Source organism: Globicephala melas, chromosome 6 (genome assembly GCF_963455315.2).
Source record: "Globicephala melas chromosome 6, mGloMel1.2, whole genome shotgun sequence".
Taxonomy (NCBI): domain Eukaryota; kingdom Metazoa; phylum Chordata; class Mammalia; order Artiodactyla; family Delphinidae; genus Globicephala; species Globicephala melas.
In genome coordinates, this window is record NC_083319.1 from 5,351,081 (window position 1) to 5,378,664 (window position 27,584).

At 47.5% G+C, this 27,584-nt stretch overlaps 1 protein-coding gene across 1 annotated transcript; it reads right to left on the minus strand.

Moving 5' to 3' along the window:
• Positions 1-384: 384 nt before the first annotated feature.
• On the minus strand, positions 385-25,724 carry PRRT1B (proline rich transmembrane protein 1B). Its single transcript, XM_060300686.2, has 6 exons — positions 25,592-25,724; positions 25,363-25,538; positions 6,326-6,413; positions 5,568-6,031; positions 4,590-4,733; positions 385-3,466 (listed from the first exon to the last, which is right to left on the minus strand). The coding sequence occupies exons 1-6, from the start codon at positions 25,722-25,724 to the stop codon at positions 3,317-3,319; spliced, it is 1,155 nt and encodes a 384-aa protein (XP_060156669.1). The 3' UTR covers positions 385-3,316.
• Positions 25,725-27,584: the final 1,860 nt, after the last annotated feature.

Consider the following 27,584-nt stretch of genomic DNA (forward strand, 5'->3'; position numbering starts at 1 on the left):
GCTGATGAGCATATGATAAAAAGCTCAATAGAATTCGTCAGAAAAATGCAAATTAAAGCCACAATGAAATACCACAGTTTTAACGACCAGAAGCACTCAAATGTAAAAGATTGACAAACACCAGGGATTGATGAGTTTGCGGAACAACTGGACTCCCGGTCCGTTGCTGGTGGGAATGCAAAACGATGCAACCACTTTGGAATGGCAGCATCTGATTGAAGCTTTATCTTACACACTCACAACTTCCTCAGGAGAGCCTTTCTTTACCACTCTCCAAGGCCAAACACCTCTAGGCCACACCGGAGTGATTCTAAGACACACATCTGAGCATCTCTGAAATCAGGGTGCGCCCTAATGTAATCAGAGCTCTCATTCCAGATTTGCCCCAGTCACCTCTCCTTCATGGCGCTGTAGCCACAACACTGACACATGTCTGTCGAAATGGACTTCCTTCTTCACTCCTGGGAATCCTGAAACTGGAATTACTGGGTCAAAAGACATGCACATTTTTTCCAGTTATTTTTTAATTACACAACACATGAATACACCCATATTTTAAAATTCGGCACAAACCCTCCTAGTACCAGTCCTTCCCCAAAGGCAGCCACTCTCAGCAGTTTGCAATATATCCTTCTAGACTGTTCTTTGCACTTACATGCATATTAATATATGGTACACATATTACTAGAAGCTACCATTAGCCTACTTTCCATAAAGACGGTAGCAATACACATCTACCAGTAATAAATGAGAGGGTCAGGCCTTTGCCACCTCTGGAATCAATCTTTCTAATTTTTTCCCAATCTGATAAGTAAAAATCATCTCATGGTTGAAGTGTGTACTTATCTTATACACAGAACTCAAATCCATCTCTTCCTCGTATCTGGAATTCCAGATTTTAGGAGGTCTCCCCTTCCATACTGCCTAACACCCTGAAGTTATACAAATATTCCCCTAAGCTTTCATCTACGATTGGTAGAGCTTTATTTCACACTACTTAGCTCTTTAATCCATCTGGAATTTATTTTTACATACAATAGGAGAAGAAGAATTATTTTTCCAACCAGAACGCCAACTCTGCCCTCCCTGCCTAACTCAATTAAAATGCCATTTTGGTCAGGTATTAATGTCCCATATATACTTGGAATGTTTTCTGGACTTTGTCTTTCACCGATCCATCTCTGTGGCAAAGCCATACTGTGCCTTGTTTATTGTAGCTTTATCGTTAAGTTTCAAAACCTGGTGAAGAAAGTCCTCCCTCATTAAACTTTGAAAACTTATTAGCAGTTTTTGCACATTTTCCTTCCACATTAATGTTTAAAAACATCTTTCTCAGTTTTAAAAGCTTGGCTTTCTTGTTGGAAGTTCATTAAATCTGTTTACTTAAGAAGGCTATAGATATTTTCATGATACTACATCTTCCTATCCAGATATTTTGTTCTTTGCTCTTTTTAAAGAAGTTTGGGCCTTTTTGTGCACTGGCTGTCCCGGACTCCTTGTACCTTACAATACATGCACTTTCCTTCCAAAAAAACAAAATAAAATAAAATTATTCTCTTCATTTGGATCTGGGTCTTTCCTGTTGAGTTTATTCCTAGGTTTTACTGTTTTTATCACTACTGTGAGTGGAATTTTAAAGTTCTTCCACTTGTACCTGAATATTGCTATTGACTATTGTATACTTTGTATCCAGTCACTTCTCTGAGTTCTCTTACTTTGATTTTTTCATTGACTCTTGGATAGTCTAGCTAGAGTATCATTTTGTCTCTTCTAGTTTTCACACTACAAATTTCATTTTGCTGTTTCTTACATTAGCTAGAACCTCAAAACAATGTTGCACAGAGACTCTAGGGGGCACCCATGGCTTGGTCCTGGTTACAGTGGTTTAGTAATTTCCCACTTAACACACCATATGCTGCTGGTGCATCTACCAGCTTTGGCGGCACCTGGGAGCTCATGAGAAATGCAGGCTCTCAGGCCCTACTTACTGAATCAGGATCTGCATTTTAATGAGATTTCCCAGGTGTCTGATAATGTACTTTCAGGTTCAAGGCACACTGGTCTAGATGACTTCTTTCTATTCTGATTTTAGGTAAGAGTTTAGTAAAAGGAAGAGCTATGGCAGTTGGGGTCTACCAAGTGCTTCTTGGCATCTACAGACCCCTAAAATACAGCTTCCTCCTTTTTCGCGGCAATCGTGCGTTTTAGGGTTTGATATCCTAATTCTGGGCCGCCCCACGTCCTAGACCGTGAGGCCACCTCTCGGGCTCCAAGCATCATCACTCCTCACCACCTACTCCCGCACCCCCATCTCTCCAGCCCCTGGAGCATTTCGAGGGCCGAGATGGGTTGTCCTGCTTCAGCTCCCAGACCTGGTCAGTGCTCAGAAAACACCTGATTTAACTTGAGCTGTCGATCTTTTACGGCTCAGAGGGGGCCCCCTTCCTCCTCTCTAGATGCAGATGGATTTCCTTCCTCTCCCATCACCTTTGGCCCGCGAAAGACCCTACAGAAATTCCCACCATCGGTACCCAGCGGCTCCACCACCACGTGCACAAGACACCGTGCTGCACAGACTGGGCAAACCCCAGCATCTCAGAGGGGCCGGCGTGGGAGCCCCAGGGCCCAGCTGTGGACAGAGGCGTCCCGCTCACCCTAAGGTGACCCAGGGTGAGCAACAGCCCCGACGCGGCAATGAGACGCTCCGCCCAGGGTGTTGCTGTTCGTTCGCGACTGACCGGACGTCGTGGCCTTGGTTTCTGGACACGCGGTCATCAGGAGAGAGCCTGCCCCCCCGGACGGGGCTGGGACGCAGCACGACCGGCCGGGAGCGACCCAGGAGAGAGGAGGCCGCTCCTCTCAACTCCCCAACAGGGAGAAAGCAAGCCCAGCAGCTCTGCCCTGCAATCCCAGGGCTGGGCTGGGCGATGGGGAGGCCGGAGGTGGCAATGTCCTTCCAGATGGCTCCGAGGGCAGTGAGGGCACTGGTCCCTCTGCTGGTCTCTCAGGGGTCAAGTGAAGGCCAGGGGCATGGGGGCACTGCCAGCACAGTGCCAGGAAGACCTCAGGCCCCTGTAGCACAGCTGGGCCTGGGCCCTGGGGCCACCTCGGGCTAGGACACTGCCTGAGGCCACCTGTAGGGGCAGAAGCCCAGCCATGCGTGCGCTGAAGGCTGCAAAGCCCGTCTTCTTCTGAGCCTGCCCAGGTCCCCTCTAGGTGACAGATGGCCACCAGCAGGGATCCAAGTCCGCAGAAAGAGTCTGGCCAGGTCAGGAGTCCCCAGGTGTCCTGACGTCCCCGAAGGAGCCACCCGCCCTCAGGGCAGGTAGAGTGCTACCACCACATAGATGACCCAGCTGGTGGACACGAAGACCCCAAAAAGCAGGCTGAAGAGTACCAGCGAGCGGGCCTTGCGCGAGGCCTCCTCAGCCTGGGCCAGGTCCCCCCTGCCCAGGGCCGCACGAGTCTGCAACGAGATGGGGGGTGAGCGGACACAGAGTCCCCACTCCCTCCCGGAGGCACCATCGGGCCCGGCCCCAGTGCGCAGACTGGACAGCTGACCCCGTGAGGCGGTCAGGGGCCTTCCCAGCGACGGGGGTGGCGGCTGCCGGCTCCTGGGCTCTGGCCACAGGCCTGACCCAGATCCACACCCTCCGTCCCATTGCCTACAATCCTCACAACCACCCCGAGTTTGGTGTCATCGTTGTCCCCACTTTGAAGATGAGGAAACGAAGGCTCAGAGAGGTTAAGTGACCCACCCTAGGGCCACACAGCTGGTGGTGGAGCCAGAATTGACAGGCAGGCAGCAGCCTCCGGAGTCCCGCCTCTGAGCTGTCCTGAGAGCGTCTTTCTCCCCACAGTCCTGCCCTGCTTATGACGGGGGAGCTTGGCCATGGAGGGAGGTCAGCCTTGAGCAAAAGCCCCAGGGCCTTCCTACTCTGTCTAGTAGCATGTCCTCACACTGGCATCATGCTAAGTCCCCAGGGTCTAACCTCTTGCCTGGCCATGGTCAGAAACAATCAGGAGGGAGGGACGGAGGAAGAAGAAAGAGTGTTATCGAGAGGGTGGGGGGGGTGGATGGACGGAAGGACAGGGACAGGTGGTTGGATGAGTAGACAGATGGGTGCATTAATGGACGAACAGAGGGGTGGGTGGATGGATGAATAGATGGAGACTAGAGAGATGGTGGATGAATGGGTGGGCAGTGGCTGAACAGACAGACGGGTAGCTAGACAGATGGAGGTGGATGGGTAGAAGTGAGTGGATGGATGGATGGCAGTCTCCACCTGAGTAAACACAAGCCCCCACCGGATGGGCAGTTCCTTGGGCCTTAATCATCCACACCTTCAGTGTGAATTGTTTCCGTTGAATTTTCTAGGGCAGATCTTGAGTGACGGGGAGCAGAGACAGCCGAGGAGAGGGCGAGGACCGCACAGACAACTGGGCACTGATTTCCCAATCCTGCTCCCCTTCTCAGGGGGAAACACCAGGGGCCCAGTTGCTGGGGAAGGGGCTGTGTGGACCCCACCTGGGCCCTAGTGGCTGCAGGCTGGGAGGGCTGTACCGAGGACCGCCCCACGCCCACCTACCTCGTGGGAGTAGACGACGGCAATGAGCCCGGTGAGCAGGCAGCAGAAGAGGGTCACCAGCACGGACTCGACCATGTAGTCCTTGGGCAGGGGCCTGTGTTCCACCGTGGCCGGGGCTGGCACACCGGCCACGGCGCTGTTGTACTGTGAGGGCAGAGGCCACGGCGTGGTTAGGGAGCACGCAGCCTGCGACAGCCGTGGACCCGTCACTCCACCCACTGCCAAACCCCACCCAGTGATGCTGCGGGTCGCCCAGGGGTCAAGGCCCCCCTTCTGCCCGCTCCCTCGGCACCCCCAGCCTATCACTCAGCCCCCAGAAGTCTCAGGGTTCTGCCCTCTACAAAGTGCTCAGTCCAGGGTCCAGCCACCAGTGTCTCCATGTCCCCACTGGGTCCCCACCAGGAGGGACCTCGAAGCTATCCTCCACAGGCAGCCAGTGTTTTGTTTTTTCCTAAAAATCTAATCAAGTCATCTCCTACCAAAGGCCCTGGGGACCCTCACGGTGGATCCCACCTTCCTATCCTCCCCTCCCCACTAAGCTGAACCAACCACCGTCATTGCCAGAAGACACGGACCTTGGCCCCCTGCACGCCTGTACTGTGCCCTCCTTCTCTCCTCTGCCTCAACTCTCCTATTCATCCCGTAGAACCCAGCTCAAATGCTCCCACTGCTGGGAAGCCTCCCACTCCCGCCCAATCCCCAAGCTGAGGGAGCCCTTTTCTACTGCTCCCCTGGGCACAGAAGCATCCCCCTGCCGGCCGCTTGTGGTGACCTCTCACCTCCTGTGCGCCAAACTCTCCAGCCCAGGGAGGGAGGGACGGAGGGAGGGGCGTGGGGGGAGGAGGGAGGGGTGAGGGGACGAGGGAGGGGCGAGGGGGAGGAGGGAGGGGCGAGGGGGAGGAGGGAGGGGCGAGGGGGAGGAGGGAGGAGGGAGGGGGAGTGAACAGGGAGGGGGGCGGCGCCCGCGGCCTGACTCACCACCGGGAAGGGAGCGAAGAGTGGCTGCGCAGTGGGCCCGGGGAAGAGCGGCGCGGGCGGGGGGTACAGGGCGGAGGCGGAGGGCGCGGGCGGGAAGAGCACGGGCTGCGGGAAGGGCGGCGGCGGGTAGAGCAGGTGCGTGGCCTTGGGGTCGGGCGGCGCGTAGGGCGGGGGCTCGCCCACGAAGCCGATGTTGGGGACCCCGCCGGCCGCCGCCTTGGGCGGCTGCCGGGCGTCGCCCGCGGCCTGGGCCTGGGCCTGGTCAGGGGTCGTCGCGGAGGCCTCGGCCGAGGGGTCGCCGGGGGTGCCCTCCGGCGCCGGGGCGCTGCCTCCGTCCGCGGCCGCTTCCTCGTTGGGCCGTCCGTCCTCCTCCAGGAGCTGCGGGCGGCGAGGGAGCTGCGGGAGCTCTGGGCGCGCGGCGCTCCCGGCGTCCTCGGGGCTGCCGCCCCCTTTCGCGTCCGCTCCTGGGAAGAAATGGCAGGGGTGGTGAGCCCCCAAGAGGCTGCTGGGCCAGGTGGGAGTCCTCCCCCCAAACCCCAGAACACAGCGCCTCCAAGGAGAAAGTCACAATGACCGTGCCCATCCTGACCCCTGGTGAACCCCGCACTCAGGCTTCTCCAAGCTGGGCCCTTGAATCTTTACCCAAAGTGCTACAATAGGACAAGAAAACTAAGGCTCAGAGAGGTGAGGTGCCTTCCTGGTGATCACACAGCCAGTACGTATGGCCGGCTGGGATGGAAGGCAGGCCTTGCCCACACCTGCCAGCCCCTCGTCCAGATTGCCCCTGCTGGGAGGTGGCCCTGTCCCCACAGTCCTGCTGCCGCAGCCGTTGGAACCCGGAAGAAGCTTCAGCCCAGGGCAGCCCCCTCATAGGCTGTGCTGAGACACCGTCCAATGGGGGCTGGTCTGAGGAGATTAGCTGAGCCAATCAGGTTCTCGGCTCTGGAGTGGTCGGCCCCCCAGCCAAGCGAGTGACTTCAAAGAGGCAGGAGGTCACTAAGGGCCAAGTGCCTTCTGAGGCAGAGAAGGAACAGAAACAGGAATGGGGTAGGGGAGGGGCAGGGAGATGCCAGGAGCAGTGGGCGGAGAGCAGCCCACCCAGCAGCTTGGAGGGCGCTCAGAGGCCCTCAGCTGCCCAGCTGCCTTCCCTCCCTGGTCCTGGCCTCCAGCATCCGTACCATAAACTCTGGAGGCACCCCAGCTGGTCCCAGCAACTCCTGAAGGTCCCCCTGCACCTCCTAAGAGCAGTTCTGACCAGCTGAGCACCTCTAGGCCTCAGGTAGGTCCTGGAGGAACAACCTGGAAGGGTCCTGGGGCAGACCCCCTGGACCTGGGTGGGCATTCAAGGACCCACAGCAGGGACAGACAGCCCAGGGCATGGCTTTGGAGGTTCATTTCCTAAGTGTCTTGAAGGGTTATAGAAGGCAGAGAATTAAGTAAATCAGACATGACAGTGACAGTGCTGCTGAGGGTGGAGAAGCCTTGCTGAAATCCCCCTCCCATCCTTCCCCCTACCTCCACCTCCCATACAGCTGGTGGGCGGAGTCAGAGGCTAGGGGTCCTTAGGGGAGAGACCCCCAATGGCAGGGAGTACTGAGCCCCTGAGAGCTCCCCACCCTCTTCCTCCAGCAGGCAGGGTCTCACTCAGGGCATCTCCTACACACCCATCTGGTGTTCGTGCCTCCACACCTCTACCCGTGCCGTTCCCTCTATTTCTCTACCCCTTGAACCCGGACTTGGCCACGTGACTTGCTTTGGCCAATGGCTCATTAACAAACATCTTGCACACAGAGGCTTTAAAAACCTACATCTCGGGCAGAAGACCTAAATAGACATTTCTCCAAAGAAGATATACAGACTGCCAACAAACACATGAAAGAATGCTCAACATCACTAATCATTAGAGAAATGCAAATCAAAACTACAATGAGATATCATCTCACGCCGGTCAGAATGGCCATCATCAAAAATTCTAGGAACAATAAATGCTGGAGAGGGTGTGGAGAAAAGGGAACACTCTTGCACTGCTGGTGGGAATGTGAATTGGTTCAGCCACTATGGAGAACAGTATGGAGGTTCCTTAAAAAACTACAAATAGAACTACCATATGACCCAGCAATCCCACTACTGGGCATATACCCTGAGAAAACCAAAATTCAAAAAGAGTCATGTACCAAAATGTTCATTGCAGCTCTATTTACAATAGCCTGGAGATGGAAACAACCTAAGTGCCCGTCATCGGATGAATGGATAAAGAAGATGTGGCACATATATACAATGGAATGTTACTCAGCCATAAAAAGAAACGAAATTGAGCTATTTGTAATGAGGTGGATAGACCTAGAGTCTGTCATACAGAGTGAAGTAAGTCAGAAAGAAAAAGACAAATACCGTATGCTAACACATATATATGGAATTTAAGAAAAAAAATGTCATGAAGAACCTAGGGGTAAAGCAGGAATAAAGACGCAGACCTCCTAGAGAATGGACTTGAGGTTATGGGGAGGGGGAAGGGTGAGCTGTGACAGGGCGAGAGAGAGTCATGGGCATATACACACTAACAAACGTAGTAAGGTAGATAGCTGGTGGGAAGCAGCCGCATGGCACAGGGATATCGGCTGGGTGCTTTGTGACCGCCTGGAGGAGTGGGATAGGGAGGGTGGGAGGGAGGGAGACGCAAGAGGGAAGACATATGGGAACATATGTATATGTATAACTGATTCACTTTGTTAGAAAGCAGAAACCAACACACCATTGTAAAGCAATTATACCCCAATAAAGATGTTAAAAAAAATAAAAAAATAAAAATAAAAACCTACATCTCTCCACATTACCGGGGCTGGTGAGGGATGAGGAGTTTGTGCTTAATGGGGACAGAGCTTCAGTTTGCAATGATGAAAACATTCTGGAGGTGGACGGTGGTGATGGTTGCACAACAGCATTAATGTACTTAATGCCTCTGAACTGTACACTTATAAACGGTTAAAATGGTAAATCTTACATATATTTTACCAGCTTTTTAAAGCCTCTCTCTCCTGCTGATCACTACTAAAAACGCTAGACAAAATACAGAAGACACTACCCAGAGACCCTGAAAAGTGAACAAAAGCAAGCAGATCGTGGAGTGCAGTCAGAACGCAGAAGTGACCATAAAGGGGGTGAATTTCCCATTTTTTTCCTCTCACTTCCCTTGAAGCTCAAAGCTCCAGTCACAGAGCCACGTGGTAGAGCACCAGAATGAGCAGCTAAAACTCCACTGGAAACTCGGTCATTCTAGCCAGAGGAACCAGGAAAGGGCCCCTGCAGAGTGGAAATAGTGGGGAAATCCTAGAGAGGAAGTAGCTTCAGAGGGGGATCCCCTATGTGCACTGGGGTGACCAACGTATATCAGCTTGCCCAGGACTTCCCCGGGTTTACTACTGAAAATCTCGCATCCAGGCAAACCCCTTAGTCCCAGGCAAACTGGAATGGTTAGTCATCTTAGAATGGATCCACAAAAGTCTTAGACTCACCCCCAAGCTGCATGTGTAGGAGACAGACCTAGACCAGCATAAGAAAGACCTTAAATCTGGACCGCTAGGGCTTCCCTGGTGGCGCAGTCGTTGAGAATCTGCCTGCCAATGCAGGGGACACAGGTTCGAGCCCTGGTCTGGGAAGATCCCACATGCCATGGAGCAACTAGCCCTGTGAGCCACAATTACTGAGCCTGTGCATCTGGAGCCTGTGCCCCGCAACAAGAGAGGCTGCGACAGTGAGAGGCCTGCGCACCGTGATGAGGAGTGGCCCCCACTTGCCGCAACTAGAGAAAGCCCTTGCACAGAAACGAAGAGCCATAAATAAATAAATAAATAATTTTTTTTAAAGGCAAAATTCCTTTTAAAAAAAAAAAACTGGACCACTAAAAAAGCCAGAAAACGATGAACAAAATGGCAATAAGTGCATACCTATCAATTACTTTAAATGTAAATGGACTAAATTCTCCAAAAGATAGAGTGGCTGAATGGATAAAAAGACAAGATCCATCTATATGCCGTCTACGGGAGATTCACTTCATATGTAAGCACACACACAGACTGAAAATGAAGGAACAGAAAAACATATTCAATGCAAAAGGAAGCCAAAAAGCCTGGGGTAGCTCTACTTATACAACAAAAAGAGACTATAAAACAAAGACTGTAATAAGAGACAAAGAAGAGCATTACAAAATGATAAAGGGGTCAAATCCAACAAGAAGATATAACATTAGTAAATATTTATGCAACCAACATAGGAGCACCTAAACATAAAAGCAAATAATAACAGACCTAAAGAAAGAAATTGACAGCAATACAATAATAGTGGACTTTAATACCCACCTCACATCAATGGAAAAATCATCCAAACAAAAAAGAAAAAATAAGGAAACAGCAACCTTAAAGGACATGTTAGACCAGATAAACTCAACAGATATATACAGAATATTCGATTCAAAAGAAACAACACACATTCTCATCAAGTGCACATGGAACATTCTCCAGGATAAATAATGGTAGGCCACAAAGTAAGCTTTATAAATTTAAGAAGATTGAAACCATATCAAGCATCTTTGCCAACCACAATTGTATGAAACCAGAAATCAATTACAAAAAGAAAACTGGAAAATTCACAAATATGGAGATTAAACAACATGCTACTGAACAACCAATGCGTCAAAGAAGAAATCAAAAGAGAAATTTTAAAAAATACCTTCAGGGACTTCCCTGATGGTGCAATGGTTAGGAGTCCATCTGCCAATGTAGGGGAAATGGGTTCAATCCCTGGTCTGGGAGGATCCCACATGCCACAGAGCAGCTGGGCCCATGCACCACAACTACTGAGCCCACACGCCACAACTGCTGAAGCCTGTGTGCTTAGAGCCCATGCTCTGCAACAAGAGAAGCCACAAGAGAGAGCCCGGGCACAGAAACGAAGAGTAGCCCCCACTCACCGCAACTAGAGAAGGCCTGCACACAGCAACGAAAACCCAGTGCAGCCAATAAATAAATAAATAAATAAATAAATACCTCCAGACAAATGAAAATGGATAGAACATACCAAAACCTATGCAATGCATCAAAAGCAGTTCTAGGAGGAAAGTTCATAACAATAAATGCCTATACAACATCAGAAATCTCAAAAAAACACTCTATACCTCAAGGAACTAGAAAAAATGAAGCCCAAAGCTAGCAGAAGTTAGGAAATAACAAAGATCAGAGTGGAGATAAATAAAATAGAGATTAAAAAGACAATAGAAAATATTAAAGAAACTAAGAGCTGGTTCTTTGAAAAGATAAAATGGACAAATCTTTAGTAGACTAAGAAAAAAAGAGAAGATTCAAATAAATAACATAAAAAATGAAAGAGGACACAATACCACCAATACCACAGAAATACAAAGGCTCATAAGAGACTACTATGAAAAATTACATGCCAACAAATTTGCCAACCTAGAAAACATAAATTCCTAGACACATACAATCTGCCAACACTGAATCATAAGAAAGAATATCTGAGCAGACTGATTACTAGGAGACTGAATCAGTAATCAAAAACCTCCCAGCAAACAGAAATCCAGGACCAGATGGCTACCAAACATTCAAAGAATTAATACCAATCCTCAAACTCTACCAAAAATGTAGAAGAGGCAGAAACACTTCCAAACACATTTTATGAAGCCAGCATTACCTTGATATCAAAACCAGAAAAGGATGCCACAAGAAAATTACAGACCAATATCCCTGATAAACATAGACATAAAAATCCTCAACAAAAAATATTAGCAAACAAAACTCAACAATACATTAAAAGAGTCATACATCATCATCAAATAGAATTTATTACAGAGATGCAAGGATGATTCAACAACTGCAAAAAAAATCAATGTGGTATACCACATAAACAAAATGAAGAACAAACATCATATGATCATCTCAACAGATGTTGATAAAGCATGACAATTCAATATCTATATATGATAAAAACACTCAACAAAGTGGGTATAGCGGAAATGTACCTCAACATAATAATAAAGGTCACGTACGATAAGCTCACAGCCAATATCATATTAATGGTAAAAAAAAAAAAAACTGAAAAGCTTTTGCTTTAAGATCAGGAACAAGACAAGGGTGCTCACTCTCACCACTTTTATTCAACAGAGTATTGGAAGTCCTAGCCACAGCAATCAGACAAGAAAAAGAAATAGAAGGAATCCAAACTGGAAAAGAAGAAGTAAAACTGTCACTATTTTAGATGACATGATATTATATATAGAAAACCCTAAAAACTCCACGAAAAAACCTTTAGAATTAATAAATGAATTCAGTAAAGTTGCAGAATATGAATTCAATATACAAAACTCTGTTGCATTTCTATACACTAATAGCAAACTACAAGAGAAATTAAGATAATAATCCCGTTATCAAATAGAATAAAATACCTATCAAATAGAATACTTAGGAATAAATTTAACCAAGCAGATGAAAGATCTGTACACTGAAAACAATAAGCCCTCAGTGAAAGAAATTGAAGAAGACAAATAAAAGATAGTCTGTGCTCATGGATTGGAAGAATTAATGTTGTTAAAATACCCATACTACCCAAAGCAATCTATAGGTTCAATGCAACTCCTATCAAAATTCCAACAGCATTTCTCACAGAAATAGGAGAAACAATCCTAAAATTTGTATGGAACCACAAAAGACCTCAAATAGCCAAAGCAATCTTGAGAAAGAAGAACAAAGCTGGAGGCATCATGCTCCCCAATTTCAAACTATATTACAAAGCTACACTAATCAAAACAGTGTGGTATTGGCATAAAAACAGATACACAGATGAATGTCAAAGAAGAAAAAGCTCAGAAGTAAACCAACATATATATCATGAATTAATTTATGACAAAGGAGCCAAGAATACACAATGGGGAAAGGACAGTCTCTTCAATAAATGGTGTTGGGAAAATTGGACAGTCACATGCAAAAGAATGAAACTGGACCACTATCTTACACCATATCCCCAAATTAACTCAAAATGGTTTAAAGACTTGAGTGTAAGACCTGAAACCATAAAACTCCCAAAAGAAAACATAGGCAGTAAGCTTCTTGACATCAGTCTTGACAATGATTTTTTTAGATTTGAAGCCAAAAGCAAAGGCAACAAAAGCAAAAACACCCAAGTTGGGATTACATCAAACTAAAAAGTTTCTGCACAGCAAAGGAAACCATCAACAAAATGAATTGGCAACCTACTGAAAGGGAGAAAATATTTGCAAATCATATATTTGACAACAGGTTGATATCTAAAGTATAAAAAAAACTCATAAAACTCAATAGCAAAAAATAAACCCACAATTAAAAATTGGGCAGAGGGGTCTTCCCTGGTGGTCCAGTGGTCAAGACTCCACGCTCCCAATGCAGGGAGCCCAGGTTCGATCCGTGGTCAGGGAACTAGATCCCACAAGCATGCTGCAACTAAGAGCCTGCATGCTGCAACTAAGATCCCGTGTGCCACGACTAAGACCTGGCACAGCCAAATAAATAAATAATTTTTTTAAAAAAACTGGACAGAGGATCTGAGCAGACATTTTTCCAAAGACATAAAGGGGGCCAACAGGTACATGAAGAGATGCTCAATCAGGGAAATGCAAATCAAAACCACAATATCACCCCACACCTGTTAGAATGGCTATCATCAAAAAGAAATAACAAGTGTTGGTGAGGAGGTGGAAAAAATGGAATCCTTGTGCACTGTTGGTGGGGACATAAACTGGCATCACCACTACGGAAAACAGTGTGGAGATTCCTGAAAAAATTAAAAATAGAACTACTGTATGACCCAGCAATTCCACTTCTGGGTATTTATCTGAAGGAAACGAAAACACTAACTCAAAAAGCTATATGCACTCACACGTTCATTGCAGCATTATTTTCAATAGCTACGATGTGGAAACAACCTAAGTGTCCACCGATGGATGAACAGATAAAGAAAATGGTATATATCTAGACACACACACAATAGAATATTATTCAGCAGAATGATATCTTGCTATTTGCAACAACAGGGATGGACCTCGAGAGCATTACGCTAAGTGAAATAGGTCAGACAGAGAAAGACAAATACTGCATGATCTCACTTACATGTGAAATCTGAAAATAAAATTAAAAAATAAAAAACCTGAGTTCATGGATATAGAGAACAGATTGGTGGTTGCCTGAAGTGGGGATGGAGGTGGGCAAAATGAGTGAAGGGCGTCAAAAGGTACAAACTCAGTTATAAAATAAATAAGTCCTGGGGATGTAGTGTACAGCGTGGTGACTATAGTTAATAATACTGTATTGTTGGGACTTCGCTGGTGACGTGGTGGATAAGAATTTGCCTGCCAATGCAGGGGACACAGGTTCGATCCCTAGTCCAGGAAGATCCCACATGCCGTGGAGCAACTAAGCCCATGCGCCACCACTACTGAGCCTACACTCTAGAGCCCGTGAGCCACAACTACTGAGCCTGTGTGCCACAACTACTGAAGCCCACACGCCTAGAGCCCGTGCTCCACAACAAAGAGAGGCCACAGCAATGTCTCAGCCCGGACACTGCAACGAAGAGTAGCCCCCGCTCGCCACAACTAGAGAAAGCCTGCACGCAGCAACAAAGACCCAACGCAGCCAAAAAACAAAAAACCTTAAAAAAAAAAATACTGTATTGCATATTTGAAAGTAGCTAGAAGAGTGGTTCTTGAAAGTTCTCATCACAAGAAAACAATTTTTCTAACTATTATGGTGACAGATGTTAACTGGACTTATTGTGGTGATCATTACACAATATATACAAATATCAAATCATTACATTGTACACCTGATATTAATGTAATGTTATGGCAATTGTACCTCAATACAAAAACAGAAAACTGGACCAAGACTGGACATGCTACTCATACAAGGTGAAACGACTAGTGATCTGAAACTACCAAGGTTGATTGCCTACTGAAACAAAACATATCAAGACTTTCCAGGGAATTATAACAGGACTGAGAACCTACACAACATAATATTCACAACGTACAGCACACAATCCCCAAATCATTCACCATACAAAGAACTAGGCAAATGTGACCAGTCCCCAACGGAAAAGACAATCACATGTCCACCTGGAGATGACCTAGACGTTGGAATTATCAGAAAAAACGGCTGTTACAACTAGGCTCCATGAGGAAGATAAACACACTTGAGAAAAGCTCTCCATAAAGAATTAGAAAGTTTGATGGGAAAAAAAAGGAACCAACTGGAAATTTTCAACTAAAACACATAGTATCTGAATTTTTTTTAACATCTTTATTGGGGTATAATTGCTTTACACTGAAATTTTTTTTTTAATTCACTGATTGGTCTCAATATCAAAATGGAGGCGACAGGGGAAGAAAGTCAGTGAACTTGAAGAAGCACCAATCCAACAAACAGATTAAAGTGAAGAAAAAAAAAAAAAAGCATAGTGCCTCAGGGACCTGTGTGGTAACACAAGAAGGTCTTCACTCTATGTACCAGTCAAGTCCCAGGACAGATTTTAGGAAAAATATATTTGAAGTAATAATGGCTGCTAACTTCCTAAATGTGGTGAAAGACAAATTCATAAAACTCAGAAAATCCAGAACAGGCACTCTGTGGGAGCAAACCACCCAGATACATCACCATAAAACTTCTCAAAACCAAGGATAACAGCAAAGCCTTGAAAACAGGCAGAGAAAAATGACACGTTATATACAGGGGAACAACAATTTGAATTTCCATAGTCAAGAGACGACCGAGGTCAGAAAACAGTGGATCCACCCAGAAATCGATATCTAAAGGAAATGTCCTTCAAGGACTTCCCTGGTAGTCCAGTGGTTAAGACTCTGTGCTTCCAGAGCAGGGGAGGGCGGGTTTGACCCCTGGTTGGGGAATTAAGGTATCACGTGCCACAAGGCCCCAAAAAATAAAAATAAAATAAAACATAAAGGAAATGTCCTTCAGGAATAAAGGCATGTATTCATTTTCTATTGCTGTATAACAAATTATCATAAATATAGTGGCTTACAACACCCATCCACCTCACATCCATATAATGACTACAGTCAAAAAATAAATAAAACCGGGCTTCCCTGATGGCGCAGTGGTTGAGAGTCTGCCTGCCGATGCAGGGGACACGGGTTCGTGCCCCGGTCGGGGAGGATCCCACGTGCCGCGGAGCGGCTGGGCCCATGAGTCATGGCTGCTGAGCCTGCGCGTCCGGAGCCTGTGCTCCGCAATGGGAGAGGCCACAACAGTGAGAGGCCCGCGTACCGCAAAAATAAATAAATAAATAAATAGATAGATAAATAAATAAAACCCAGAGGCTAGGATGTGGAGAAATCAGAGCCCTTGTGCACTGTTAGTGGGAATGTAAAATGGTGCAGCCATATGGCAATTCCACAAAAAATTAGAAATAGAATATTTCCAGGGAATTCTCTGGCAGTCCAGTGGTTAGGACTCGGCCCTTTCACTGCTGTGGCCTGAGTTCAATCCCTGGTCGGGAAACTAAGATCCCACAAGCCTCATGGTGCAGCTAAATAAAAAAATAAATGTTTTAAATAAATAAAAATAGAATTTCCACATTAACCAATAATTCCACTTCAGGGTATATACCCAGAAGACCTGAAAGCAGGAGCTTTAAGAGATATTTATACACCCATGTTCATAGCAGCACCATTCACAAAAACGAAAAGGTGGCAGCAACCCAAGTGTCTACCGACAGATGAATGGATAAGCAAAGTGTGGTCTGTCCATACAATAGAATATTATTCAGCCTTTAAAAGGAAGGAAATTATGACAACAAGGAGGAAACTTAAGGACGTTACTCTAAGTGAAATAAGCCAGTGACAAAAAGCAAATATTATATGATTCCACCGTCTGAGGTCCTTAGAGGTGTCAGACTCAGAGACAGACAGGGGAATGGTGGTTACCGGGAACTGGGATAGCGGCGGGGCGGGGGGGGAATGCAGACATTATTTAATGGGTAGAGAGTTTCAGCGTGGAAAGATGAAAGAACTTATGGAGATGGATGGTGGTGACGGTTACACAACAACGTAAATGCATTTACTACCACTGAACTGTACACTTAAAAATTGTTAGGATGATACATTTTATGGTATGTGTCTTTTACAACAATTTTCTTAATGGGGAAAAATTACCAAAACGCTCATGTACTAACTCACAGTTCTGTAGGTCAGAAGTCCAGGCTGGCTGCACTCAGGGTCTTACCAGGCCAACATCAAGGTGTCAGTTGTAGTGGGCTCTTACCTGGAGCTCTAAGGAAGAATCTCTATGCAAGCCCATTCAGGTTGTTGGCAAATTCCAGTTCTGTGGGTCTGAGGTTCTCTGCTCCCAGAGGCTGCCCACTGTCCTTCCCACGTGACTATTTCGATCATTAAAGCCAGGGATGCACATCAGATCTCTCTCATGCTTCAGAATTCCCTGTCTTCCCTTCTACTACCAGGCAGAGAGATAGTTCTGCTTTTAAAGGGCTCGCCTGATTAGGTCAGGCCCACCCAGAAACACTCTCTGTATTTTAAGATCAACTGACTTGAGACTTTAATTCCATCTGTAAAATCCCTTCACAGCAGTACCTATACTAGTGTTTGATTGAATAACTAGGGAAGGGAAACCTGGGTGTCATCCTTAGAGCTCTGCCTACCACAGGTAAAATAAAGTCATCCTCAGATGAAAGAAAACTAAGAGAATTCCTTGCCAGAGAACTTCTGTTAACAGAAAGGCTAAAAGAAGTTCTTTGGGCTGAAAAGAAACAATACCAGAGGTAAACCTGAAACTTCAGAAATAAAGGAAGACCCACAGATGTATAATTATGGGGTGAATATAAAAGATAATTTTTTCCTCTTAAATCCTCTAATATATGCCGGTGGAAGGCCAAAATTATAACATTTTATGATGAGTTTGCAATGTGTACAGATGTATTACACATGAAAACTATAACACTTATTAAGCTTATAAATGGATGGGCATGAGGGTAGAGACCTCTAAGGTTACAAGGTTCTACATTTTACTGGAAGTGATACAATACTAACTCTAAGTAGACTATGAAAAGTTATGTATGTATTTTAACCCCCTAGAGCAACCACTAAAAAAATAACATGAAGCTATGCAGCCATAACAGCAAGAGATAAAATGGAATACTAGAAAATATTTAAGTCATTCCCAAAAAAGGTAGGGAGTGGGGCACAGCACAGGAGTGGAAGAGGTGGAAACCAGAGGAACAAAACAGAGGCAAAGAGAAAACAGTAATAAAATTATATACTTAAATGCAACCATATCAATAATTACTTTAAATGTTGATGGTCTAAACTTTGCAGTTAAAATGCAGAGATTGACATAATGAATAAAAACCGAGACTTACAAGCAACCTACAATAGATAAACTTTAAATATAAAGACACAGAGCTGAAAGTAAATGGGTGGAAAAAGATATGCCAAATAAACAGTAAGCAAAAAAGGCTGGAGTGGCTCTTTTAATATCAAATAAAATAGGCAAAGCCCGGGAGTCTAGAGCCCGTGCTCCGCAGCAAGAGAAGGCACCGCAATGAGAAGCCCACGCACCGCAACGAGGAGTAGCCCCCCGCTCGCCGCAACTAGAGAAAGCCCGCGCGCGGCAACAGAGATCCAACACAGCCAAAAAAGAAAAAAAAAAAGTCAGAGTTAAAGAAGATGTGGTACATATATATATGTATGTGTATATATATATATGTATGTATGTGTAATACACACACACACACACAATGGAATACTACTCAACCAAAGAAGAGACAGAATGCAATAATGCCATTTGCTGCGACATGTATGGACCTAGAGATGATCATACTAAGTGAAGTAAGTCAGACAGAGAAAGACAAACATCAGATGATATTTCTTATATGCAGAATCTAAAATATTATACAAAGGAACTTATTTACAAAACAGAAACAGACACATACATAGAAAACAAACTTATGGTTACCAAAGGGGAAAGGGAGGAGGGAGGGATAAGTAAGGAGTTTGGGATTAGCAGATACAAACTATAATACTATATATAAAAGAGATAAACAAGATCCTACTGTACGGCACAGGGAACTATATTCAATATCTTGTAATAACCTATAATTGAAAAGAATCTGGAAAAGGGTATACATATATATATATATATCACTTTGCTGTACGCTTGAAACTAACACAATATTGTAATTTAACTATACTTCAATTTTTTTTAATGGCTTAAAAAATTTAAAAACAGGGGATTCCCTGGCAGTCCAACGGTTAGGACTCCGTGCTTTCACTGCCAAGGGCGCGGGTTGGATCCCTCGTTGGGGAACTAAGATCCCACAAGCCGCACAGCCAAAATTTTTTTTAAAAAGTACAAATTTCCAGTTATAAGATAAAATTATAATTATAAAAATATTTCCAGTTATAAGATGGGTACTAGAGATGTAACGTACAACATGATAAATTAACACTGCTGAATGTTATGTATGAAAGTTGTTAAGAGAGTCGATCCTGGGAGTTCTCATCACAAGGAAAAAATATCTGGGGAGTTCCCTGCCAAGGACACGGATTTGATCCCTGGTTGGGAAACTAAGATCCCACAAGCTGCACAGCGCGGCCAAAAAAAAATAAAGGTTTAAAAAAATAAACAAAAAACTCTTTAAAGGATGAAAGAGTATTTTACGTAGGAAGGATTTGGGGCTGACCACATAATTCTCGATTCCAAGCAGGTGAAAAAATATGTTATATATGACGGTGTGAGGAATGGAGGGATTAGTGGGGAAGACTTCTTTTTCCTTAAAATTCTTCTTAAAATGGACATGTGAGAATAATGTTCTCAGTGATTGTAACTATTTGAAGATTTCCAGGAGGTGTAATTCTCACTTTTCAAATATGACGTAGATTATCGAAGTTCAGTAAGAATTAGCATAAAATATTAGCATTATCGTAATATAAGAGGATGAAACACAGGACAGAGTATAATAAATTCATGTAATCCTTTTGAAATAACTGTAAAGAAGTTGGGGAAAGTTTTCTGTCTAAACAAAGTTTTCTAGCTGTTGTAAAGCACTAAATTCACTTTAAAAATATTAACCATGGGGCTTCCCTGGTGACGCAGTGGTTAAGAATCTGCCTGCCAATGCAGGGGACACGGGTTCAAGCCCTGGTCTGGGAAGGTCCCACATGCCGCGGAGCAACTAAGCCCGTGAGCCACAACTACTGAGCCTGCGCGTCTGGAGCCTGTGCTCCGCAACGGGAGAGGCCGCGACAGTGAGAGGCCCGCGCACCGCGATAAAGAGTGGCCCCCGCTCGCCGCAACTGGAGAAAGCCCTTGCACAGAAACGAAGACCCAACACAGCCAAAAATAAATATAAATAAATTAATTTTTAAAAAATGGTCCACATCAAAAAAATCTTAAAAAAAAAATATTAACCATGCACACTTATTAAAATAAATGCTTGGCTTTTAGAAAAAAATAAATAAAAAGGACGTTCTTTAAAAAAACAAAACAAAACTGGAGGACTTTACCTGATTTCAAGGCTTATTCTAAATCTACAATAAACGAGACAGTTCGTATTAATGAAATGATAGACACATCCATCAATGTAGCACTAAAATAGCAGAGTATCAAAACAGACGCACATATCTATTTGGTCAGTTGATTTTTGCCAAATGGGGAAAGGAAAGTCTTTTTAATAACTGGTGTAAGAGCAACTGGCTATCTTTGTGGGAAAAAAGTGAATATGGACTCTTTCCTCACAACATACACAGAAATTAACTAAAATACATCATAAACCCAAATGTAACACCTAAAACTATAAAACTTCTGGAAAAAATATAGGAGAATATCTTTGTGACCTTAGACTGGATAAATAAATACTATGTATGACACCAAAAGCATGATTCATAAGAGAAAACAATGCATCTATTGGACTTCAAAATAAACTTTCTTCAAAAGACATCACTAAGAAATACAAAGTCACATCACAGAGTGGGAGAAAATATAACACATACATCAGACCAAGGAGTTGTATCAACACTGTATAAAGACCTCTTAAACTCAATACTAAGTCAAATATCCCAATAAGAAAGTGGACAAAATACTTGTCTACTTCACCAAAGCAGACACTCAGATGGCCAATAAGCACATAAAAAGATGCCCCGTGTCTTTAGTCCTCAGAAATGCCATGAAAATTAGAAATGCCAATTAAAACGAGATATCGCTACACATCCATTAGAACGGCTGAAATTAAAAACAAAACCAACCGAGCTAACCTTGGCACGTTTGGTAAGGACGTAAACAAACGCTGCAAGTAGGAAAATAAAATAGTAAAAACCACTCTGGGAAACAGTCTGACAATTTCCTAAGAAGTTAAATATACATCTACCGTAAGATTCGGCTATTCCACTCCTAGGTGTTTACTCAAGGGAAATAAAAATATAGAACCACACAAATTTGTATAGAAACTCTGTTTGCAGGAGACCCAAACTGGAAACAACCTCAAAAGTCCACAACCAGATGAATGGATAAGGCAGTTGTGCTGTATCCACACTGGAATGTGTCTGCAGAGGTGGCTCTATGCTCCCTGCCTCCTGACATGTAATTCTCTCCCCTTGAGTGTCCCGGACTGCATGACTTTTTTACTGCGTGACTTTTCTTTTTCTGGCCATGTTGCTCGGCTTGTGGGATCTCAGTTCCCCGACCAGGGATCAAACCCGCACCCTCGACAGTGAGAGCACAGAGCCCTAACACTGGACCCCCAGGGAGTTCCGTGCATGACTTCTAATGAAGAGACTATGGCAGCAGGTATGGGGTCACTTCTGAGATTAGGTGCTTTCTCTTTTAATATTTTATTTATTTATTCGTTTATTTATTTATTTTGGCTTCACCGGGTCTCAGTTGCCACATGCGGGATCTAGTTCCCCGACCAGGGATCGAACCCAGGCCCCCTGCGTTGGGAGTGTGGAGGCTTACCCACTGCACCACCAGGGAAGTCCCAAGATTGGGTTTTAAAAAGATCATGGCTTCCTGTCAATTGCTCTGTCTCTGGCAACTCCAGGAGGAAGTGAACCATGGTGGGAGGGGCCCACGTGACGCAACAGGACACTGAGGCCCTAGCCAACAACCCAGGAGGCACCGAAACCTGCCAACAACCAGGTGAGTGCGTTTGCAGGCAGCCTTTCAGCCTCTTCTGAGTCTTGAGGTGACTGCACCCCGGCTGATGACTTGGCTACAACTTCAGGAGAAACTCAAGCCACAGGCACCCAGCCCAGCCACACCAGGCTGTGCAGTAATAAATGGGGGCTGTTTAAAACCTAAGTGTTGAGGGTACAGATCTTCCTCAACTCACGATGGGGTTACCTCCTGAGAAACCCATCAAAAGTTGAAAATATTGGGCTTTCCTCCTGGCGCAGTGGTTAAGAATCCTCCTGCCAACGCAGGGGACGCCGGTTCGAGCCCTGGTCCGGGAAGATCCAACATGCTGCGGAGCAACTAAGCCCGTGCGCCACAACTACTGAGCCCTTGTGCCACAACTAATGAAGCCCAGACGCCTAGAGCCCGTGCTCCGCAACAAGAGAAGCCACCGCAATGAGAAGCCCGCACACCACAACGGAGAGTAGCCCCCGCTCACCACAACTAGAGAAAGCCTGCACGCAGCAATGAAGACCCAACGCAGCCAAAAGGACGGACCTGGGCAGTACGGAGGCGGTGCACTGGGCCTGGCAGCATCCGGGGGGAGGAGGGGAAGGGAGCTGACAAGAGCAACAGGGCAGATCAGATCTCTCTTCTCTCCCCTCTCAGTGCCCAGGGCAGAGCTGGCCTGGTGGATATGGGATGAGGTTCTTTTTGGCCATGCCACGCAGCATGCAGGATCTTAGTTCCCCGACCAGGGATTGAACCCGGGGCCCCAGCAGTGAAAGCACCAAGTCCTAAGCACTGGACCGCCAGGGAAGTCCCTGGGCTGAGGTTCTGGGTCATGATCAACGGCTGGAGCTCAGGGGCCAGACTGCCCGGGCTGCTTCCTCACCCTTAAAAGGGGAACATCACTACTTCTCGGGGTTATTGTGGGGATGAAATGAGTGTACGCATGTACAGTGCTTGGGCGCTCCGCTAACCCTGGCTACCGTCATCTGAGGTTAGGAAGCGGCTGGGAGATGAGAAACTGGAAGGGTGTTCCGGCCAGTTTGGGGAATCGGTAAGAAGTGGGAGAAACCAAAGCCAATGAGGAATGAGATCACACGTAACGTCAGCAAGGTTTGCGACTTCTGAGTTTGATCCAGAGAGCTGGGCTCTTCCAAGAGGACCTCCGTGGGGGACTTCGGGGTTGCTGATCTATTGGAGAGTGGGTGTGGCCTAAATATCCCTGCGGGAGACACCAGGGCAGCTCCCAACCTCACCGACCCAGCCAAGGGCTGGAGTTTTCAAATAAGGCAGCAAGAACAAAAGGAACATTGTGGGGAAAATGAGACGTTGTGTTTGCCGTCTACGCTAGAGGGCCTTCCTCTAAGCCCAGGGGCCACTGGCTGACCTACTTATGAAGCTCTCAGCCAAAATCCACCACCCTTGGTACACAAAGCCCCCAGACCACCCTCTGAATGTGCAGCTAGGCAGAGGCACCCAGCCGCCAGCCATTCAATCCCACACGTTTCCACTGGGCAACTCCTGTGGACTAGTGTTCTAGGCTCAGAAATACAATTCTGGACGGACCGAGAGATGATCATACTGAGTGCAGTCAGTCAGACAGAGAAAGACAAACATTATGTGACATCACTTACAGGTGGCATCTGAAAAACTGATACAAATGAACTTGTTTACAAGACAGTAACAGACTCAGACATAGAAAACACATTTATGGTTACCAAAGGGGAAAGGGATGGGGGATAAATTAGGAGCTTGGGATTAACAGCTACAAACTACTCTACATAAAATAGATAAACAACAAGGACCTACTGTAGAGCACAGGGAACTATACTCAATACCTTATAATAACCTATAATGGAAAAGAATCTGAAAAAGGATATATACATAACTGAATCACTTTGCTGTACACCTGAAACTAACACAACACTGGAAATCAACTATACTTCAAATCAACTATACTTTAAAAAAAAAAAGAATTCTCTACACAAACCCCACAAAAATACCATGATTTCAGCAGGGTCAGGTGCCTGTGGGGCTGCTAAGTGGATGAAGCTTTGCCACTAAGATATCCGAGGGAATAGCAGTGATAGTGCTCGGAACTGCAGCTACCATTTTTAAGCATTTATCGGGTGCCAGGCCCTGAGGAACAGACATGACATCTGCATTAACCCTGAGCCAGCTTTGCCACCCTGTGAACCCTGGCTCTGCGACCTTAGAGACAAACTCTCCACGTCTCCCTTTCCTCATCTGTAAATGAGGATAATAATAGTAACCATCATTTAAAAATAACAACAGGGACTTCCCTGTGGCGCAGTAGTTAAGAATCCGCCTGCCAACGCAGGGGACACGGGTTCGAGCCCTGGACCGGGAAGATCCCACATGCCGCGGAGCAGCTAATCCCGTGCACCACAACTACTGAGCCTGCGCTCTAGAGCCCGCGAGCCACAACTGCTGAAGCCCGCGCGCCTAGAGCCGGTACTCCGCAGCAAGAGAAGCCACCGCAATAAGAAGCCTGCGCACCGCAACGAAGAGTAGCCCCCGCTCTAGCGAAAGCCCGCGGGCAGCAACTAAGACCCAAGGCAGCCAAAAATAAATTAATTAAAATAAAATAAGATAATAAAAATAGTAACAGTGGACACATGCTCAGGCTCTGTTCTGAGCTTCCTTACAGTAGCTCAGGTCAGCCTCAGGTGTGTCTTATTATCCCGTTTCACAGGTGAGAGAACTGAGGCTCCCAGCAGGTGAGAGAACTGAGGCTCCCAGCAGGTAACCTGAGCCTAGGAGGCGCTCCCTCGGTTGCTGGCGCGGGAGTGCCCCGGGGAGACGCCGAGCCCCTGCCCCAGTTATCATAACAAAAACCGCAGCTACCCCGGCCGCCTGGGTAAATGCCTGGCCCGATGACGCGGAGATAGGGCTGCAGAATAAATAAATTTGCTGGCGGGGCTGCCCGGCCATGGCCTCGGGTTCTCGACACCCGAGCCTCGGCGGGACATTCCAGCCGGAAAGGGGGGCCGGGAGCTTGGTGGGAGGTGCTCGAGGGCCCGGGGTGCTGGCGACAGATGAGTCAGGCGGGGCCGGTCCCCATTCGCAGCAGCAACCCCTCGGGAGCCCCTTGCACAAGAAATCTAGGTGCGCCCCGCCCCAGGTTCGCGGGGGCGGTGGGTCAGGCGGACTCCGCACCGCCCGCCGCTCCGGGTCCCGCCGCCGTCACCACCACCCCCTGCCCGGCCAGCCTGGGACTCCCGAGGGCAAGGCCGGGGTCTCAGTTCACCGCCCCCCGCCCCGCCCAGGGCTGGCTGCGCCGCGGGCCGCCGGAGTTGCCGGACTGAGCCTCCCCGCGCCCCGCACCCCGTCTGCCCAGCTACCTAGCACGCCCCCGGCCCCCGCCCCGCCTCTCTCGGTCCCCGATTCAGTCTGCGGGATCTCCGGCCGTCTCTTCCCGGCTCTCTCTCCCTCCCTGGCCCTGTCTCTGCTCCCCTTGCCAGGGTGGCCCCCTTCCCCGCTCCAAGGACTGCAGCCTAGCCCGTTCACCACCTTTGTCCGGTGAACAGTCATTAGAGGAAGGACGGGGCGTGGGGGAGGGAGAGGAACGTGCCCCCCACATCGCCACTGCCGGGCATCTGCTGCCCGCCCGAGGGCTGCCCCTCCCCGGCGGAGGGGGCTGCGGCCAAGGTGCCCGAACTCCCCGCAGCGGCCTCCGGGCCCCTCAGTTCCGGGTGGGAGAGAGAGGCGTCCCAGGGCAGGCCAGCCTCGGGGCCCGGGGCGGGGTCGCCCTCGCCTTCCCCGGAGGACGGGACCCCCGGGAGCGCGCACCGGGCCCGCCGCTCTTACCTGCGTCCATGGCGAGACCAGCTGGGCTGCACGCCTCCCGCGCCCGGCGCCTCCCGCCGCCGCCGTCGGGCCCGGCTCCGCTTTCGCGGGCGGCTCGGGTTTCCTGGTGCCGGCAGCGCGGCCGGTTAATCATTGACCGCCTGGATTGCCCGCGGCTGTGTCAACAGGCGGCTCCGCGCGCGCCCCGGCGCTGGGGCCCGAACCTGCGGGCGCCCGCCAGCCTGGCCGCCTCGGCAGGACCCGCGCCCGGCGGCCCCCCGGGGAGGAAGCCGAGTTGGAGGCGGGTGGGAGGAGGGAAGCAGCCCAGACCCAACTGGGAAAGGGCAGGGGGAGACTGGGGCAAGCCGGAGAGCACGGCTGGATGCATCTGTGGCCAGAAAAGGCCTTGGGGATCCGAGTTGCCGAATCCTCCCTTTTATTTTGCCCAGCAAGACAAGCCAGAAATACAGATTGTCATATGAAATCTCCTGGGTTTTAAAACAATGTGTGTGAGACTTCTAGTCCCTGAAACTTACCAGACTGGAGAACTCAAAGCAGGTCTCACTCCAAACACCGAGAAATGCTAGACTACGTAGGCAAGCCAGACGGCAATTTAAATTAATGGCGGAGCTCCCAAGATAGTACGGGAGTTCCCCAGGGACCAAGGAAGACAGCCTGGAGGGGATGGAGGCGGGTGCCGTCTGTGCATTGTGGTGGGTTAGTGGTCTCTTACGCTGTTCTAGGCTTAAGTTTTACACCCAGACGTGGACAGGAGATGAAACCTTGGGTCTGTGAAGCAGGGAGTTGGGATGAAAGCGATGAACACAAAATAAATCTGCCCATGGCTCACGGAGGAGACGAGGAAGCTGGTCTGGAGGAAACAAAGTCTCCCTGGGCATTATAACCACAGGCCTATTCCTCACATGGGTCTGGGGTTCAAGTTCAGCCCGTTGTTGTGGTCCAGAAACGCCGACTTTAAAAATTGACATTAAAAAAAAAAAGTGGCTGCAGGAAAGAGCGCTGGGATTTCTCCCAAGCAAAACTACTCTGGTGGGACAACCCCCATCCAAGATGACAAGATTCCCACAGAAAAAGCGCCCTAAACATACGGGCACAACCCCCAAAGGCAAAATGCACAGGCAAACAACTAACTCACCATGAGAGAGAGTCTCCAGGCAAGGAAGCAGGACTTGATTGTGGGGCAATCAGTATCCAACTGGGAAAGCAGAAACACCTGGAGTATTTAAAAGAAACGGGACATTTAACGCAGGGAGCTGGCTTTGGTGATGATGGAAGAGGCAAAAGCTAAGCCCGGAGAGAGTGAAACAACCCAGAGCTTAGCCCGAGGAGGGGGAGGATGTTCCACACCACGGGCAGCAGGGTGGAAGGGGGCCACCCTGGGTGGGTGCAGGCAACAGGGGGGTGCATTGTTTGAAGACAATAATAAAACTGGCTAAAAGCTGCTCTGCTTTTAATCACCATGGGACAGTAGTTCTAAACAATGTCAGTGACAAAATACTCCTCCCTGGAAAGAATATTTTGTTGGCCTCAGTTCTAAAACCATTGCTGTGGTGCTCATTTCCTGTGCTCCCAGAAAGCCAGCAAGGACTTCATTCTTGTGGCAGAAGACTGGAAGCATTCTCTCCTGGGATTAGGACCAGCCCCAGAGAAAAGACCAACAGACGTACAGAAATATCAGGGTTTCCTCAATGAACGTACCCAGGCAAACAAACCTCCCCCACACGCTCAGAACTTGTAACCATCTTTCGAGGCCCCTGCTCTACAGTATCAACGGGGACAGGGATGATCCACCTTAGATGGGAAGAAAAAATCTCATCGAAAAAGACAGAAATAAACAAATGGGAAGAGTAACCATGAGGAAACAGAGGTGATGCAGGTATTCTGAAGCTCTGATGTCGTCTATCCCTTCCAAGAATCCATAAATTCAATCACACGAGAGAAAACCTCAGACAAACCACAGCTGGGCGGTCGGGGGGGGCTCTGCAAAGCATCT

Bases quoted from the DNA above. Each gene is read 5' to 3' on its own strand.
- PRRT1B (XM_060300686.2), bottom strand. From the start codon at position 25,724: ATGATTAACCGGCCGCGCTGCCGGCACCAGGAAACCCGAGCCGCCCGC. The intron at 25,539-25,591 runs GTAAGAGCGGCG...CCTCCGGGGAAG, and splicing joins TGGTCTCGCCATGGACGCAG to GCGAGGGCGACCCCGCCCCG. The intron at 6,032-6,325 runs GTGTGGGCAAGG...ATTTCTTCCCAG, and splicing joins TCTGGACGAGGGGCTGGCAG to GAGCGGACGCGAAAGGGGGC.